At 41.3% G+C, this 20,761-nt stretch overlaps 1 protein-coding gene across 1 annotated transcript in view; it reads left to right on the top strand.

Moving 5' to 3' along the window:
• The first annotated feature begins 11,267 nt into the window (after positions 1 to 11,267).
• Positions 11,268 to 20,761, top strand: part of LOC143023514 (uncharacterized) — a 551,512-nt gene continuing 542,018 nt past the window's right edge. The window contains exon 1 of the mRNA XM_076182052.1: positions 11,268 to 11,518. Coding sequence (XP_076038167.1) covers positions 11,283 to 11,518 — 236 coding nt within the window. The 5' untranslated portion in view covers positions 11,268 to 11,282. The remainder of the gene's footprint in view (positions 11,519 to 20,761) is intronic.

Raw genomic sequence — 20,761 nt, 5'->3', positions numbered from 1 at the left:
TTAAAACCCTGGATCAATTGAACAATCCCCCCCACACACACATACACACACTAATCGATTAAGGCCTGAAGTGCTTCGGCGTTGCTCAGCGCCGTCACTCAGGTCACGTGTATTTATTTATTTTGTTTTTTCTTAATACTCAGTTTACTGTTTGGGAGCATTAATGGATAGGTCAGGTTACTATCACTACCATTAAGGCTGAGGCACACTCCGTCACTCAGGTCATAGTATTTTTTTTTTCGTCTGGGGTATTAGCTGCATGTTATTGTGGGGTTAAAAGCTGCTCAGTAGCATGCAGCTGATACTTTAGGGTCTATATGGGGCGCCCCTACGGACCAGAGTCAACAAATAATTTTGTCTGTGATAGAGAAATTATGATACTTTCTTATACTGCGACTGTCCCTCCGTTATGCCCTCCCCCCCAACTCTTGATACTGTCCTTTACCACTTCTCTGAATGTTCATTTCCTTTTTTCACCGAATCTTGTGGTAGGGAAGAAAGAATACTGCCACCAAGTCTTTCCATTTGAGTCGTAAAGGCGACAAAAACGAGACGGGGATAGGACTAGGCATCCGTCTCTCTGTAGCTCCAAAGGGGACATTCCTTAAAAAAAAAAAAGAGAGAGAGAGAGAGAGAGAGGGTCTGGGAGGAGTTTTCAAACCAAAACCCTAGGGTTTAGGTGTTTTAATATGCGTGGATGTGGTACAGATGAGAGTAAAAGGGAAGAGATAGGCAGTATGTTTGTGAGAAGAAAGATGAATGTGTTGGCATTGAGTGAAACTAAGTTGAAAGGGAGGGGTGAGTTTGAGTTTGGGAGTGTAGTTGGGAGGGTGTCAGGAGTGAAGAGAGGACGAGGGAGAGAAGGGATGGCTATACTAGTAAGTGAAGAGATAGGTAAACGTGTGGTGGAGTGGAAGGAGGTTTCTTCAAGGTTAATGTGGATGAAGATGAAACTGGGAAGGGAGATGTGGGTTTTTGTAAGTGCATATGGGCCTGGTAGTGAGAAGAGTGTAGAGGAAAGGGAGGCTTTTTGGATAGATTTAAATGAGTGCACCGAGGATTTAGGGAGAAATAATAATGTAGTTTTATTGGGAGATCTTAATGCTAGGGTAGGAAATTAACTAATAGACGGAATGGTTGGGAAGTGCGGAGTTCCAGAAAAAAATCGAGGTGGAAAGTTGATGGTGGAGATGTGTCTAGAGAGCTGATGATAGCAAATACAGTGTTTAGGAAGAAAGTCAAGCATAAGTACACATGGGAGAGGGTGGTGGATAGAAGGGTGGTAAATATGGCGTTCATGGACTATATAGTTGTAACCAGGAGAAGAGTAGGAAGAGTTTTGAATGTACATGTTCTAACGGGAGAGAGTAGGGGAATATCATATAATTTTTAGTGGAAGGTAAGTTGAGAGTGGAGGATAGATCGAGATAGAAGCAAAGTACAGAAGGTAGAGAGGTGCTTAGAGTAAACTGCTTAAATGAGAAAGAAAAGGAGTACAAGAAGGAGCTGAGAGAGGAATGGGAGGGAGTGAAGGATAGAGTAGGACGAGGAATGGGGATGGTTCAAGGAGGGAGTCACATGGTGTGCAAAGATGGTATGTGGTACAAGGAGGACGGGAGGAAATATAAGAAAAGGTAAAGAATGGTGGGATGAGGCAGTGAATGATAAAGTAGAACTAGGAGTGAAGGAGGAATGGGGATGGTTCAAGGAGGGAGTCACAAGGTGTGCAAAGATGGTGTGTGGAACAAGGAGGACGGGATGAAATAGAAGGAAGGTTAATAAGTGGTGGGACGAGGAAACGAAGAAGGTTGTAGAAGAGAAGCAAGCATTCACAGAATAGCTACAAAATAAGACGAGAGAATCATATGAGAGATACAAAGAAAAGAGAAGTAAAGCATAAGATAAAGGAGGCAAAGAGGAGATCAGATGTAAAATGGGGTAAGAGTATGAGAGATAATTTTGAAATGAAAAAATTAGAAAGAGATCAAGAGAGGGAGAGGAGGCGAATCAAGTAGAGAAGAAAAGGTAAAAGGTGCAGATGGAGAGATGATAATGGAAGAAAAGGCAGTGAAAGGAAGGAAGATGGGCAGAGTATTTTAGGGAGTTGCTCAATGTGAAGAAGAATAGGGAGGGAAAGGTAGTTGCAGTGGGAAGCTCTAAGAAAATGACGGTGATGAGTGAGGAAAATGGAGGAGAAATAAGGAAAGATGAGGTGAAAGCAGTTGTTAAAATGATGAGAACGGGTAAGGTACCTGGGTTGCATGGAGGTCATGCGGAGTGTCTACAAAAAGAGGTACAGTGATGGTGGACTGGCTGGTGAGGTTGTTTAATTTTTGTTTAAAAGAGGTTAGAGTGCCGGAAGACTTGAGGAGTGCATGTATAGTTCCACTTTACAAGGGAAAAGGGGACAAGTGTGAGTGTAGTAATTTCAGAGGGATCAGTTTGTTGAGTGTAGTTGGGAAGGATTATAGGAATGTTTTGATTGGGAGGATTCGGTGAGGAACAGTGTGGGTTTAGGACAAGTATGGGTTGCGTGGATCAGATTTCTGTGGTAAGACAGATATGTGAGAAAAATTTAGGAAAAATGTAAGGATATTTTTGGGCCTTTGTGGATTTGAAAAAGGCTTATGGCAGGGTAGACAGGACAGCACTGTGGGAAGTATTACAGAGCAGAGCAGAGAAGGAAAGAAGAGAAACAGACGCCCAGGGCCCATCTGAATCTACGTAGAAATTATTCTACATTCGTCGATTACGACAACTCCACTAAACAAATCCTTTGGACCACAATGATTGCCCAATCTCCACGCGAAAAGCCTTCATGTGTTTTTTTTTCAGAATTGTTTCGGACATTTCCAGACTGCTGCTGGACTAAGTGCGACTCGACACACTCTCCGTTATTTCTCAGGTACGGAACACCAATAAATCTACGTGTTCCAGACTACCAAAAAATTCCCCTATCTGAAGTTATCTTATATCGGCCTCACCTCAAACAACCCATTGTTCCCGAGGCTGGAGAGTCTGCCTAAACGACTTTCCGTTGGTGCGACTTCTAGCAACCAGAATCAAACCTCTTCTACACCATAATCAAGACTTCGTTTCACCCACCTGTTCTTACGTGCTGTATACAAGAGCACACCCAACTACTCGGTAATTAATTATCCATTTATAATTAATGTAACATTCATTACTATTCTTATTCTATGTCCATTTATGTTGTATGTTTTTTTCTTGTAAATAATAAGTCATCTTAAAGAAAGGTTTAATCATCCTGCCTGAATTCTGTCACTCGTCTGACCTATCCACGGCCTTATTTGTTTATTTATTTCGTGTCATTAATAGCCTGGCCCATAGATGGGTCGTGACTCACATGGATGAAAAAGTACGCAAGGCTTTGACATACACACACACACACACACATACACACACACACACACACATATATATATATATATATATATATTGTTATGACTCAATTTTTTACTTTATCAAGGTGTGCCTAGTAGTAATGTATATATGAAAACACATTAGTCGGCTTTCTATAAACACTAAATTCAAAATCATTACCGTCTCTATGAATAAGGCAATCCAAAAAGGGTAATTTACCATTTCTAATTCTATATACTTGGGTGCAAGTGTAGCAGGAAAAGGTGGAGTGAAGGTGGAGGTAGAATGTAGATTGAGAGAAGCGAGTAAATGTCTTGGTGGTTTAAAGAGTGTAATGAGGAATAGACATTTGGGAATGGATGCGAAGAGGAGACTGTATGAAGGAGTGATTATGCCAACAGCACTGTATGGGGCAGAAACGTGAAACATAAGAGAAGAAGAGAGAAGGAGTTTGAATGTGTTTGAGATGAGGTGTCTGAGAAGTATGGTGGGGGTTACTAGGCTGGATAGAGTGAGAAATGAGGAGGTGAGGAGGAGAACAGGGGTGAAAAAGGATTTGGGAGATAGGGTTGATGAAAGAATATTAGGATGGTTTGGACACATGGAAAGAATGAGTGAAGAAAGACTAGCAAAAGAGGTATGGAAGGCAGATGTGGAGGGAGTGAACATGAGGGGGCGTCCTAGGATGAGGTGGATGGATGGGGTGAAGGGGGCTTTGGGGAAGAGGGGAATGTCTGTTGAGGAAGGAAGGGAGAGGACGGAAGACAGAGGTGAGTGGAGAATGGTTGTATATGGATGATGGGGGGTGGGGTAGTATGTGTGAGTAAATTTTGACGCAGCCCGAAGGGATTTCTCCCCGTCCTCGCCTTATATGCAAAGGGGGACGGAGAGGGGGGGTCGCCGATTAAATGAAGCGGCCTTGCTGTGGATGTACTGTGTCTTGCGACACTGCTTCTGACCCAGGGCGGTGGGCAGGGTGCAGGGATGACCCGTCATCCAGGAGGTGCTCAGATGAGAGGGAGGGTGGGAGGGATGTGGAGTGTATTTAGGGATGAAATGGGTGGGAGTGTTTTTATGCCTTTCCCTTTTTGGCTACCTCCCTTGGAAGGGGGAAAAAGCCTTGGTATATGTATGTATGTATGTAATTCTACAGTAGAATTAATGGAGGGAACAAAATTATTAAGATATTGTAAAAAAAAAAAAAAATAGCATCAAGATCCTCAGTACATGGCCACAGGCAAAGAACATCATCTACCTATCTATACGAAATCGCATTAGATAGCAAAAATTCACACAAATGTTTCTTTTCAAAAAAGTTCACATAGAGATTACTCAAGACAGACGAAAGAGGATTCCCCATAGCCATTCGAACTCCTGGGAATACAAAATTACCATTAAATTCAAATTTACAATCTTTGATGCATATTTTGACGAGTTCAATCATAGTATCAGAAGGCAAAGGAAGTGGGATTTTGTCCAAATAATCGGAGAGGAAGACAGTTAAATCATCTACTGGAATTTGAGTGAATGAACTAGTAATGTCAAAACTCACAAGCCTGAAATTATAATCAATAATTAAACTATTAAGTTTTTGAACAAAGTCTACATTATTTCTATGGGTGAATTAAAAATTGTGCCAAATAACGGACCGAGTAAAGACACTAGACATTTTGATAAATTATATGAAATAGATTTAAACAGAACTAATGATTGGTCTTATAGGATCATTTGATGTGTGTTTTTACTAATCCATACATATAGGGAAGAGAAGTTGTGATGGTAGAAAACAGTTTGATCAATTCGTCTTCCCCTTTTAACAATATTTTCGTTTTCTTATTAAAATGGCTGTTCATCTTATTAAGTGGATTGGTCATCGGACAAAAGCTCATCCATCTTTGACAGATAGTCATCCGTTTAAAAAGACCACCAGATTTGTCTTATCCCTTCTAGTAATGTGTAAATATTTGTCCTCTTTTAGAGCTTCTAATGCCTTAATAAATCTGTTTGGGCAATTAGGTAATTGTGGGTTACTCACTAAAGCATAAATAATACCCTTACAAATATTCACTTCCTCAGATGATAAATCACTTTTCAAAATTAGAAAAAATAGCAATATCTACATAATCCAACTCCTTACTGGAAGAGGCGAACTTTAACCCATAACCTAGTGCACAAGAGGCATCTTCACTAAGCTGTGTATTTGATGGGTTCACTACAAAATCAGGATTTGCATCCTTTGTCCAATCACTGTTCTTAATCAAAAGTTCCAACTTACGTTTGTTTGTTTTGTAAAACTATACGAGATTTCCTTAGCCGGTCGTAACAAAAATCCAACAAATTGTTCTTCCATTCACCCAGAATAGTGTTATGAAACGAAAAATTTGCTTGTTTGGCAATTCGGAAAGATTCCTTGAGTTCAACTTTCTTAATTTCTGTATGTTTCTTCAAAATGATTTGTTGGAAGTTGCCAAATGGGCTGTCCGGCATATTCAAAAGGCGTTGAGGGAGAGTTGATTTTGGCGTCACTTTTTCAATGAGACAATCTTGAAGAAATTTCATTCATAACTTTTCTTTTCGTGCTTTGATCAGAGAAGATGACAAAGCTGTAACAAACGGAGACAGTCCAGGACAAACAGAAGAGAAGTACTGGAAGTGGCGCATGGAATCCATAATGCAAAATGATGACTAAAATAAACACGTGATTCAAAAACATTGCTGGTAACCACAAAGGAGATCGGAAAGAAGCAGAATTCCCAAACGCTTTCGTGTTATTCGCATCTTCAAGGGAATACAGATGAAAATTGTAATACAGTAAGGTTTAAAAAGACAAGAGAACAAGCACTAGGAAAGGAACTGTAAATACACAAAAACATTAGGAAAAGAAATGTAAACACACAAGTGCACATACAATTCCTTTCCTAGAATTTGGTCTCTCGTCTTTTAAACCATACTATATTACCATTTTCATCTGTATTCCCCTGAAGAAGTGAATGACACGAAAGCGCTTAGGGATTCTGCTTCTTTCCAGCAGTATTTTTGGATCACGTGTTTATTTTAGTGATAATTTTACAAAGTAGGTAGTTTAAACACCTCCAAGCAATGGGAAAGCAGGAGACGCTTCCGCGCCAAATTATGTAACATCTCTGAGCTTGGCGTCATCTGACAGAACGTATAAGCGCACAACAGATGGATATTACGCAATGGGTTATATATGACATACATTTTATGAAATACAATACAAATTATAACATATACTACACATCATATTCACGCAAGGCGTGCCAAAAAAATACAAACAGGAGACTTTATTCACACAAGGGCGTGACACAGCACAACTACAGGCTTCTATTCACACTAAGGATGTGACAATGTGCGTAAAAGAAAGTCACGTTGACACTCATGTACGATTTTATGTCCGTGTGTGTATATTTACGTAATGTCTCTCAACGTAACAGATAAAGATGGAGTGAAAAGAATGTTGAATATGATAAGTGTTTGCTCTGTACCTCTTCAAAGACATAATAAAATGTGTGTGTGTGTGTGTGTGTGTGTGTGTGTGTGTGTGTGTGTGTGTGTGCATACATATATATACTGTATGTATATGTGTGTATATATATATATATATATATATATATGTGTGTGTGTGTGTGTGTGTGTGTGTGTGTGTGTGTGTGTGTGTGTGTGTGTGTGTGTGTGTGTGTGTTCTAACTTTACAGACAATATTTCCTTTATTCCCTAACAGGCATCTAAAAATACGACTATGGCTCGCCCCTTTCCCTATCACCCATTTGAATAAACTCGAATACCGTAAGCCGTAATGAAATTCATAAAGCATATCGCTGTACCAAAAGCATTTAATATTATTCATCAGGATTGGTATAATATTAAGATTTTTTATTTGCATTCTAATATGATATTGTACCTCCGTTTTTTACCCAACGTCGACATTGGAATGGCGGGCCGAGAACAGACGACGACGACGACGACGATGGCAACCGAATCTGTAATTGATGCTCGGTAGGCCTAGCCAACGACTTCCCGGCTCCTCAAGAAGGAGAAAGATCGATACCAACTGTAAGCAGAGGATTTGCACCAGATGGGGACAAGGAAGGAAGATTATATGTAGACCTAGGGCGTGGCAGCAATGGAGTGTTGGCATATTGAAAAATAATGAATGGCTATTTATGTATTGTGTCTGGATGTGTGTGCTTACATGTGTCAATGTGCATGTAAACAGATAGAGATGCTTGGATGTGTGTGCTTGTGCACGTGTATATTTGTGTGTTATGTGTGTTTTTGTGGTCGCTTAGTGTTTGTGTATATATGTTTTATTGTTTAGTGTGCTCTGAAAAATATGCATGTGTGCATATGAGTCAGTGACGCTTTGTGTACAGACGATTACAAACCTGCTCTGAACAGAGGTGAAGAGCAAACGAATTGTCTACTACCACGCTGTTGAGGACGTACTAGTCTGGAACTTGGAACAGTCGACCAAACGACTTAGCTCCTGTGCAGTGTACAGTGTCCAGTTTAGCTACGGTTGGCGAGACGACGATTGGTGTGGAATCGTCGTCACTAGTGGAGAGCAACATAGACCATGAAGCAAAGAAGAACAGGCTTCCCAAAATTACTGTCCAGGATGAGCAACACTACTAAAGAAATGGACTTGATCTTGAGTGATGATGACGACGACGAGACTAACAATATAGCAGCAGGAAAAAGTAAACATAACGATTGCAGTGAGCCATGTGGATCTGGGAACGGACTACACGAAGTGACCAGTGCCATGGAAACAGCGAACAACACCTGGATATCAGGAAGAGAGCGTAGAGCACAAGCGGCAAGAACAATGGAACGGTGAAAGAAGACCAAAATTATATTTCCCTAAACCCGACCCAGAACTAAATCTGGAAAAGAAAATCAAGTGGAGCCTAAAATTATTCAAAAGACATCCCCAATTTGAAGTTTTGATTAAGGAAGGAAAGAATATACCATACATCACAGTTAAAGGCAGTCATGCAGTGGAACATTTAACAAACCAAAATGGTGGTTCCAGACTCGACCGAAAAACTTACAAGATATATAATTTTCAATTTTCTTGTGTATGCAGATCACGAAAGGACCGGCAACTGATAAAATATTTATAAAGTATGTAGGGTACAAGAAATTTTATATTTACAAAAAGAAACATGTAATATGGTACAAATGTAGCAAGTGGGGACATGCGGCATAGAAATGCAATGAAAGCTTTAGATGGGTTGACTTACAGTATAATAAGTTGTCTCGTCAGTATGGAAAACATTCAAGTTTTAGATCTCTTCAATCTATCTTTTTGAAACAAAAGGTTGTCTGTAAAATGGAAAACTGCCCTAATACTAAAAGGTCAAACAAATTGTGATTATAGGCCTTTGTCGTTGATATATTGCCTATAAAAGACAATGGAGCGAGTAGTGCTAAGCAGAAAAATGTATAAGTTATAATTTAATATCTAAGATATGTATGGATATATGAAAGGTAAAAGCACTACAGATTGTGTTATTAGATGTATGAGTAATGCAGAAATCAATTATAAAGGCAAAGGCACTAGTATATCTACATTAAGATCAGTCCATCTCACCACAGTAAGATCTTTCATTAACTATTCTCCCAATATATTAGTGTCTTATCCTGAATCTTGTATCAAATCATTAGAGGTAGTACAAAACGGGGGCATGAGAATAATATTAGAATGTTTAAGAAATACGAAAATAGAAATAATAAAAACTGAACTGAACCTATCAAGTGTTATAAGAGCAATCAGACGCGATGATGATCTTAAAAAAATGTAGACAAGATAAATAATGGTGGAAAAAAATGTACTCCAATAAACGCTTACGCCAAAAACATATGTAGAATTATAAAGAATTATGATGTAACAAACTATTGTTCCCGATTTGACAAGAGCTCGTCTGCCCATGGAATATTGAACCTCTTGATATTGAAATAGAACAATTAGATTACAAGAAATGTGAATATGATAGCTCACAATTACGTCAGATATTCCTTTGTAAAATTTCAATGTACCCAAAATGTAATGTAATACATATTTTCTGTGATGGGTCTGTTGTCGGTGAAAAAGCTGGATGTGGTATTGTGATTAGGGAATTCTATGAATATTGTATAAGTAATGAAGAGCGATAGTACAAAAGAACAGAGGGTATAAACGCCAGTAGCCTATCACTGCAGAACTTGCAATACATGAAAGTTTGAAACTAACGTCCAACAGAGGAAAATCATTATATTTGTAGATAGTCAGAGTACTTTATTCGCACTTAATTCAAAATTCCTTAGTGATAACAGCCTTGTGTTTAAATGTAAAAGGTTAATCAAGGACATGAAATCCATTAAAATCAATGTAACTTTTGTATGGATACCATCACACTGTGGAATATATCTGAATGATGTAGCTGATGATTTAGCTAAACAAGGAACAGAGAAAGGTATCACATAAGAGTACCAACTATGAAAGAAATAAAACTGAAAATGAGAAAACAAAGAGACACTTGGGACATAGGGAAAAAAATCGTAGCAAAAGGTTAAAGTATGTTACACTGCATGAATGTAATTGAAATCTGTGATATCACTTATGGACAGAACAACTATATGTACGACACAACAGTAAAGAGATTAAGATTAGGATATAAATATTATTGGAAATATAATAAGAAAACTGATGGGATTGCATGTATACTTTACCATGAATATAAATGCTACTAATTACAACATTATGTCATGGAATGCACAGAACTATGTGGACTTGGAAATGATAACATAAACAAATGTTCCTTACAAGTATTTCATATAATAACAAAAGAGAAGATTAAAACTCTCTTAACAAAATCATGTTGGGAGACATTATGTATTGTTTTTGAATATGCAACATGCAATTTTTGTTAAGTGGTGCACTAGCAAGCTCTGCACCTCTTTCGGTGTAATTACGCATTATGTCAATAAACAATAATAATAATTTTGCCTTTGTATGTTTGCGCGTGCGCGCGCGTGTGTGTACGCGGACCTTTCTTGTACAAAATAGTCACCTGTAATTTACAAAGCAGCGAATATGAGTCATTGTCCGCAGTCTTCGGCCACTATACGAGAAATGTCCGTTACCTGGAGTGTTTGAATGTATAAATTCAACTCTAGTAATCATCAAATCACCACAGTGATTACCTAAAGTTCTGCAATCATCACAGTATCGTGACAGAACACTGATATCATGCACGGGGTGAATTATAACATAGTATATTACAGTAAATAATCATTTATCGAAATATACACATTGTGAGGACGGGGCCTTTATTATAATGTACGACGTTCCGCTTGTTACAGTTTTTCCGAGTATACAGTCTACACATGACTGAACTTTAATCTGAGTCATGTGCATTGCAACTATGTACTTAGCAAAGCTGAGACAAGCGAAATGTACTATTTAATAAAGGATCCGTCCTCACGTGATGTTTATTTCGATACTTATCGTCAACTGCCACTTTCATACAAAAATTGTTTCTCTGGTCGAACCGTTGCAATTTGATTTGAATATTATTCTTTATACGGGCAACATATCCTTCCTCCACTTCGCGCAGTACATCAATGTCCATCGACTAGGACGTTATCGTAACAAATTGAAATTAAATATTGCCACTACTATTCTTATATTTTGTTAATGAGTATATTCACATGTGTTGTTGTAAGTCAGAGCAAATTCTTATAAAATACTAAATTCCCAACGCCAAATATATTACTTTCTATATATGATGACAAACAATAAATATGAACAAAAGAACAATCTTAAAAAGTTCCAGGAGAGCGTCGGAGTCAATTGACTGGCAAGGGAAGCAGGCGCGGTGCAGTTGGCAGCCATGGTGTCGGTGGCGGAGGAGTTGGTAGTTCTGGCTACTCACACACCGGGTGTCTCAGTTAACAAAATGGGGAGTGAGGATAAGTACGCGACGGAGTTTCTCCGTTACTTGAACGATTTTGTGGCAAACATACGCCCGGATGACCCCTTACCAGTGCGTGCACCTACTTATAAGGTTACTGAAAATGAGATCGACGGCCAAATCCTGGATATTGTCAACCACTACTTAAATAGCAGGTAAGATAAAGAATTCGTGTTTGGGCTTCTGTTCCCGCCAAGGTATTCAAACTGCAGCCGTCACTTTTCGTGTTTTGCACTGTGGTAGTTCGCCCTGAGTAAATGTCAGCCTGCAGGGGCAGGTTGTCACTGTGGCTAGACCTGCTGGAGTTGGGGGACCCCAAGTGACGTGGAAAGGGCGGACCTGTGATGGGCGCGGTAGGAGTCAATTACTTGAACATGAGCCCGGGGTCTGCTTCAAAACAGCTGATAAGACAAGTAGATGGTGAGAGTCGTTTGATGCACGTACAGACAGGGACGGGTCTGTGAACCTGTAAGCAGGCTGGCATACTTCCGGTAGGCCCGTAGGTTGACAGGGAGGGTAGGCTGGTCCCACGTGACTGACTGCACCCTACGTTCCGTGCAAGCAGGACGGGACATGCAGGCTGACACCTTATCCTCGATTTAGGCGGTGGTGGTAGGGGTAGTGAGGAAGGTAGGTTGATGTACTGTTGGTGGCTGCCGCGGGCGATGGTGTAAGTGCGTAAAGGGGCTTGTAGGAGATGCATGCCTCTAAGCGAAGGAGGCGCGGGACGGGACGTCGTATGTAATCGTACGTTTGCCTGCCCGCCGACCACTGGTACCGAGGACCCGCCTGTCCGCTCCCAGAGTATCCTACACTAAGACGGGCGGACCCTAAGCCGCCCCCGAACCATGGGCGGGTTTTACCAATGGTCCTAGGGCGTGCACAGGCTTTTGCGTACCCACGAACGGGGATGGGTGTGGGCTTGGGGCACAGCTGGGTGAGCTTGCAGGTGGAATACGGCGCCAGCTGAGGGAGAGGAGGTACGTTCAGGAAAGGCTCCCCAAACACAGCAGATCGACTTGTAAGAGCGGGGTTATGTATTGTACACAAACACGTGTTAAAAAACAGGTGTTGATCTACACGTGTTTGCATCGGTCTGCATGTTTCTGCGGGTCATTGGGGGAGTGTGTAGGTCGCCATGTGTGGAACAGGTGTCCGTGTAAACATGTGTTCGGTAAAGGTCTTGATTTCACAGGTGTAGATTTGGTTGTACGTGCACCAAAGTGTTTAGTTAGGGCGTGTTCACACAATACCCGCTAAGCGAAAACAAAAAAAATTTGGTCGCAATAAAACCTTCCCTTTCACTAAGTGTACCACGGAAATAAATGGAAATGTGTGCAAGCCCAGATAAACAAATGTATATATATATTTAAAGAAAGAATACCAATTCCTTTCTAACGGAGTGGCAGCAATGATTGCGATAACGAAGCGGCTGTAGGAATGAAAGGCAAAATACAGCATTTGAAGGGGTCGCGCGTAACAATAAAATAGCCGGCGACGGCAGCCATAATGAAAATATAAAAGTGACCTGTACGGAAGAAATCCTGTCGTCCCCACTCCCCCCTTATATTTAATAAAATCACTAGGCGACATCTAGAATAAATACAATGTGGACACCCAAGACTCAATTATGGAGTCTGAAAATGTTTCCTTCGGGTGAAATAAATCGTCGGGCGGCAGCTGGAAGGATGATACGGAGATGTACTGAAAGTGTAGAGTTTATTGAAAAATTCACATTGCACGGGTCCACCCCACCCCAAAGCTGAATGGAATCTGTTGATTTTGGCCACGAGTGTTACAGTAACCACTTTAGTTTGGGGATTTAAGAACCATTGTTTGTGTATGGGGATACTGAAATGGTCAGTTCCTTGGTGTTCGGCTCACTTTAAACTAAAGTCGTCCCCGCTGGACAATAATTTTGTATATTTTACAAGCAGATGATACAGTAATTTAGTAACCTAACGTGGACTTCTGTTTTATAGAACAGTGATGTCACATAGTGATGATAGTTTTTCCGGTTTGAAATTAATTTGTGTAATGAAGGGTACGCTCCCCGCCCTCCCTCCCGCGTTGGGATATTGATTGGATGTTTTATAGAATCGATATTTTATGGGCATTAGTGACGTCCCTATGGACCAGAGGCACTCAGCATTCTTTTATAGTTAGGGAGCTCGTTGACTTTCAAAGTAATGTTGATCACTTGTTTTCTACGAGAACCTATCTTGTCGCACAACTCTCCCTCTCTTCTTCCTCTCTTCTCCTCCCTCCCTCTCCTCCCCCCTCCCTCCCTCCCTCTCCTCCCCCCTCCCTCCCTCCTCTCTCCTCCCCCCTCCCTCCCTCCCTCCCTCCTCTCCTCCCCCCTCCCTCCCTCCCTCCCTCCCTCCCTCCCTCTCCCTCCCCCTCCCTCCCTCCCTCCCTCCCTCTCCTCCCCCCTCCCTCCCTCTCTCCTCCCCCCTCTCTCCCTCTCTCTTCCCCCCTCCCTCCCTCTCTCCTCCCCCTCCCTCCCTCTCTCCTCTCTTCTCCGTCCGTCTCTCCTCTCTTCTCCGTCCGTCTCTCCTCTCTTCTCCGTCCGTCTCTCCTCTCTTCTCCGTCCGTCTCTCCTCTCTTCTCCGTCCGTCTCTCCTCTCTTCTCCGTCTCTCTCTCCTCTCTTCTCCGTCTCTCCTCTCTTCCCCCTCCCTCCTCTCTTCTCCCTCCCTCTTTCCTCTCTTCTCCCTCTCTCCTCTCTTCTCCCTCTCTCCTCCTTCTCTCTCTTTACAAAGATTACAAAGGAGGAGCATGCCGACATGAGACCTTTTGGTCCATAACTAGGTCGGATGCAGAAAAAAATATAATAATGATAGATAGATATATATGTGTGTGTGTGTGTAATGGAGAGTGGTGTCCAATGATGGAATCGTGCTGCGTGACTGGCCCGATGGGATGTCACCAGCCAGCCCCAAGTGGAGGGTATTAACAGCATAATTTGTGCAATCAGCACCCTAGATTTGATTGCTAAACATAGTGGCCACATGCGATGAATTTCTGGTCTAAAGTCGATCTGTAGCCTTAGGGCTCTTGTCAAGATCCGCTGCCCCAGGACATCCGTCCACGGCCACCGGGTTGCCCCCAGAAATGTCTGAAAATGTTTAAGAATAGTGTTGTTCAGTGCGCGTGCACGCGCGCGCCACCCCTGACGTGTTGAACATGGTAAAATGACTTCCATTAACCCCTTGTATATTCAAATTAAGGTAATTTGAACATTTGGTGTGATGGAATATCCACGTTGGTTTATTTGCCATAATATTGCTATGGTCATTTACTTTCCCGTGTAGTACGGGAGGGGTGTAGGGGAGAGGATGGGGTGTGGACCATCCTTGTACACTCGTACCGAAGAGTGTATAATTGTCAGTATTTTGCGTGTGTGTGTGTGTTGGGTACCAGTATTAAACAGTGCTAGTGGTTACTTTATGAACATCTTAATCATTCTCTGCACGTCCCCCCTGCCTGACTAAATAAAAATCACCAGGCGACAGCCAGAATAATGACACAGGGAGTGAGTAGGAGCGGGGTCCGTAATAAAATCGGGTGGCGACATTTGCCTCCGTTTCTTGCTGGTCCAGGCCGGCCATCTTGTTGATTAGACTTGTCTAGGAACTTTGTATCGGTGGGCGTACTTTTTTCCAGTTTTTGTTTTTGCATTTTTTTAATCACATTCTCCTAAATTGCAACATAATGGATATAGATTTAGACTCGTGGAGTCCTGTCTCTTTCCATCTATCAAATATAGCTTTGAATTACATTCTAAGAGGACTATTTAAAAAAAAAAACTATTGTACGAGTGTTTTTGTATTCATAGCGTTGATCCTATTTCTTGCCGAAGGCTCGTTATAGAGATGAATAAAATCGCCTGCAGACAACCAGAATAAGGATGAAGTACCTTTACACCCTGAAGGAGATAAAAAAAAACCAGGATGAGGCATTACCTTTAATTGGTCGTCTTAGTGAGCGAATACAATCTCGAAGTGTAATCTTGGTTACAAGTACCTGTAGAGCAAGTGGGCAGCTTGATATCATTATCATTATAAACATTATTATTATTTCATTTACTGTCGAGGTGTCCCCTTCCAGACTGGATAGAATCGTCTGGCATTACCCCCAGAGTAAATTGTTAAAGGGAGCACACTCGTCCTTGGAATATCCACTCAACCCTTTAACAATTCCACCATGGCTTCCATTTGGTCAGTCTGCCTCGTTTATGGCGTTGCATCATAAATAATAATATTAAAACTAGTAACTATGATAGTAATAAAAATGTGCTTGTGTTTGGTAACGCTCACGTTGGTAATATTAGCGATGATGAGGATAAACTATGCAGGAGTGTCTGGCAACTCTGACCTAAAGATGACGTCCTGTTTATCAACAGCAGGTCTAAGTTGCGTATTATGACAAAATCTTCGCATTTATTTTATTTTTAATCTCGTTTATACGTATTTTATTGTATTTTATTGACCTGTTCATTATTTTTTCATTTTATTCATTATTATTATAATTGTTTACATTTGGTATAGGAGTTATCTGCATTTACATACAAAATATGACATATACGTACTATGTATATTTTATTACATTTTGATATAATTTACGGATTAATAAAATCCTATGGCTCCAGTGAGAATAAAGGAAGTCTTGTGTGTATTTCAAAGAATTAATCGACGCGTTTAACCCCAAAATATCTGTAAAAGTTTCCCCACAGCTGAATAGAATGGCAAGGCGACTGCCAGTCGTCGAACATAGACGCCAAAGGGCTTAACTACAGGATTGGAACGTAAATTTTGTTTGTCGACATTCGTTTAAAGGAGCGATTCACAAACGGGCGTTAATTTACCCCTTGGCGGTAAAAGATTACGTGGCAGGGGTGGTTAAATAATTTTGGTGTACCTGATAGTCTGATGATAATTAAACCAAATATAATTTTGTAGAATGTGTGTGAGAGAGAGAATGTTCTGTGTGCGCGTGCACGCCTAGGAATGAGTGGGGAGGAAAGGAGAGTCCGACAATCCTTTCTTGTCCCTTTACGATGGCTATTTTTTTATTTTTTTTTTATGGAAGGGTGTAAATGAAGAAATACATCAATCCAAAGGGTTTGATGGTGAAGGAAAAGTTAGGCATCCCTAGTTTAAACAGTCGTAGTTTCTGATATCTAGGATCCGAAACTACATTTGATCCTAAAGGGCTTTGGATGAAGATATTGGAATCAGATCGAAAAGCTGTGGATTTCGTCTGTATATCATTCATTTGGTGGGCCATTGCAAGACCGTCCTGTGCTCAAGAAAACGATACAGCGTCAGTATCTCGCATAAGTGTATTTTGTATATACTGTATTATCATTTTTTTTATATAAAGTACTGCAGACAAGTTGAATTTTGTGTATTTGCCTACGACGCCGGCCTGACTGTCTTTAAGGATAGAAGCGGAGGTAAATCATTACATAACCAATTACACTTGTTTAGTCTCGTGATCTCTACGACCGGTCTTTGGGAACGGTACATACTCTCAACAATACTACGGTGGGGTTTCTATGTAGTAGGTGTGAATGCTAGATAATAGTTACGCGTGTGCTAGGATAGTGATGGGACTAGTTTGCGTATAGCAGACAGAAATTGCAAGAAAATAAATGGGGACAATTGAGGTGATCTGCGCTAACTACGTCATGATTGTTCCTTTCTGGTGAGTTTGAATGGAAACGCCTGTCGACAACCAGAATAAAACGTATAAGTCATGAATAGGTTGAGGGTCGGTCCCTCAGCAGAATAAAATCGTCTGGCGACAGTAGAATGTTGATAACTGGAAAGGCAAATGTTCGTTGGGTGTCGCTCACTTGTATTGCCAGCCGTGGGGCCAGACATACTATTGCATCATTCTTAGAAGAGGGGTGGGTAGACGCATGCACGCGCGCGCGCACACACACGCGCACACACACGCACACACACACACAGTCACACAACACACACAGTAACACATACGCACAGTCACATACACACACACACACAGTCACATACACACACACACAGTCACATACACACACACACACACACACACACACACACACACACACACACACACACACACACACACAGTCACATACACACACACACACACACACACACACACACACACACACACACACACACACACACACACACACACAGACACAACGATCATGTAAAAGGGTGGAGTCGTTACGCAGTTGTCTTCTTTTATTTGTTACCCTGTATGGCTTTGCCCGAGGTTCACTCCCTAACGTTTATAGTAGAAGTAAAGTGATAAGCATTCTGTCATGTGCTGCGCGGCTCTGGGCCGTAGGGGTGACAGAGAGGTCACTGAAGTATTGACTATGAATGTCCCAGCACGGGGAATGGCTCTGGAGACATTGCAAAGGCGACGAACCTGTTCATTGTAGGAATCGAACTCGGACTACAAGAGTGTTACTGTACTTGAATATCGGCCCATCTGTGCGTGCGTGTAATTCACCATGGTCTTTGATCACGTGTTGGACTTGTGATGGACATCTATTTCCCTCCCGGAAGAGAGTTCAGAGCTCATATATGACCGATAAATGGGTAATGCTGTGACCTTGCACGCGCGCGCGCACACAAACTTTCCGCCCACGAGAGTTGGAGTAACGACTCGCAGCGACATTGAAATTCTTTCAGCTCTGGGCGGGATTCGAACTCGGACAGCTGTAGTAGCAGTTGCGAACTCTACCACTGCGCCGTCGAGTGTGTGTATGTGTGCGCCCGCGCGTGTGTGCGTGTGGACATTATATTCTTGGACATCTGGAGCCCGCCTGAGTTAACACGTGCTTGGCGTGTATGCGGTTGTACACTGAGCAGCGGTGTGCTAAATGAGGTGTGTGTGTGCATATTTAGCAGACTTCCTATCGCGTGGGTTGGTAACTCGTAGTATAAACTAAGGAAAGGCTGTCATTTACAAAAATCGCTGTAATTGTGGTTGCATAACCTGGAAGTACTTTCACTCCAGATCAGAATGCTAAGCATAAATATTGTAATTTTGTTTTGTAATTGGTTTCACCAGGACTGCGCTAGAATTTAATTTTTAATTTGGTGATGTAACGTGTTTGCTAACGACACCAGGTAGCGTGGTTGCCAAATAGTAGGTTTTTTAATCTATTTAGTCAGGAAAGAAAATTGTGTAATTTGTTTGTTTGGGGCTGTTGATGATTTCTATATTAATATTCGGGACTAGTTTTTTTTTTTTTTTTTTTATCAGATAAAAAGATATCTTTACCCAAGGTTTTTTATTAAAAGGAAAAGGGAAAACGAAATTATGATAGTATTTACTATAACGTCATGTCGCATATAGTTACTTTAACGTAACTGGATTGAAATTGTCAATTACTTTAATGCGATGGCCTCCATCAGCAGTATGGCAACAGTAGATAGAAATATATTTTTATTTAGTTTTAAATGCTATCTCGTATATATTTTGTCTATACACAATCGTCATTTGTATGTATTCATACCGATATAGTGAAATATGACACAATTGGTGTGAAAATGAGCGTATGCAGAGATAGCTACTGTAAAGCCACCTTTGCCCTATGTGGTTGGTCTTCCAGAAGAAGTATTAGTGATATGTAGCCATCGATACATTCACAACCCATCACCTGAATAGAATCTTCTACATAAATTAGAAAATATTTCGTAAAAAGAAGGAAATGTTTGGTGTGGTCAGGGGTAGCAAAGCTAGGTCGTCGTCGTCGATCTTTTTTTTCATTACTGGTAATGATACAGTAACCGGTATTATTACTACAACCACCCCATTATCGCCCTGTGTCGTTACTTATATTGACTGCCATCAGCCAGACCATTTTAATCAGAATTGCGGCTTCGCCAAGACACAATCGAGAGAAAATGAAAGTGCCTTTGGTTGTATTATGCTTGGTAAGTGGTTCCTACGTTTTGCACGTGCCCAGGTACCCAAATGGCTTTAATAACCTTTGTGGTATCACGTGTGTGTGTGTGCGTGTGTACGTACGTGTGTGTACGTGTGTACGTCCGTGTGTGTGTACGTGCGTGTGTGTGTGTGTGTGTGTGTACACGTGCGTGCGTGTGTGTGTGTGTGTGTGTGTGTGTGCACATGCGTATGTACATGGTTTTGATATGCAGGAATAGATACCGTCCACTTCAAGGCTGTTCTACAAATCTATACACCTGTACACGTGTTTCGTGTACTGAATATTGGGTACTGTGTGCGTCACCCTAAACGAATAGACAAGGCTTTATAATTAATTTGGGAAAAAATAGTTAATATTTTATTATTATTTATTTTAATTTTTATTTATTTATTTATTTACTTTGCGACGATATTGTTTTGTTTAAGCTGCTGTTCATGTGAAAGGTGCTAATGCCTTCCTTGAACTTGGCGTTTCTTATTTCATTTTCCCTCGGGGCGGGATTCTTGCCAAACTAAAAGAACCTTCATCCCTGACAAAACAATAAATGGCGCCGATTCTGGGAACCCAAAACTAAATCTAGTTAGTGGATGCTACACGATAATGTTCAGTGTTGAAATGATGCCCAGGAGGTTGAGAAGTATAGCTTTATAAGTGTGTGTGTATATTATTCACCACGGTCTCAGACCACGTGTTGGTCTCGTGAGCGACAGCTATTGGTCTCCCGGATAAGAGTTCAGAATTCGTATATGGCCCGATCTATGAGTAATGCTGTGACCTTACACACACACACACACACAATTCCTTGCCCACTAGAGTTGGAGTGCCGGCTTGTAGTGCAGCGGTGCAGAAGTTTTTTTTACAGCCTTGGACGGGGCTTGAACTCGGATCGCTGAATTAGCGGTCGAGAAAGGTATCATTACACCACCGAGCTGGTGTGTGTGTTTGTTTAGCGTGTGTCTAGTCAAAGTATAAAGACGTATGACGAAGATGGTTCAATTACTCAGGTTGTTGAAGAGTGAGTGGGAGTCATTAGACACTTGAGGGGGAGTCTGTCCTCATCCCACAAGGGGCCTCAGTGTTGGGTGGCAGTTGGCCGAGAAAGTGGATGTAAATGCGCCCTGGGAATAATTGGGCCTGCTCGGCTGTAGGAGTGTGTGCGCGTGTTTGTATATACATGTGTGTCTGTATGTGTTTTTTATAGGTGTCTGTGTATGTGCGCGTGTGCGTGTTTGTATATACATGTGTGTTCTAATAAGAACACGGGTACGTGTGTTCACTTATGCAAAGTAGACCACTTGGGAAAAAAAGAAACTAACGAAGAAGAGCGCTTTCGTATATTACATCAGTGCGTGTCTGTGTTTTGTATAGGTGTGTGTATGTGTATGTATACGTGTGTTCTTGTGTGTATATGTTTCTTTAAAAGGTTTTGTGTACCATGTT

The sequence above is a fragment of the Oratosquilla oratoria genome, chromosome 3 (genome assembly GCF_046742065.1).
Source record: "Oratosquilla oratoria isolate Oo_2021 chromosome 3, ASM4674206v1, whole genome shotgun sequence".
Taxonomy (NCBI): Eukaryota; Metazoa; Arthropoda; class Malacostraca; order Stomatopoda; family Squillidae; genus Oratosquilla; species Oratosquilla oratoria.
This window is presented reverse-complemented; position numbering and strand designations above follow the sequence as displayed.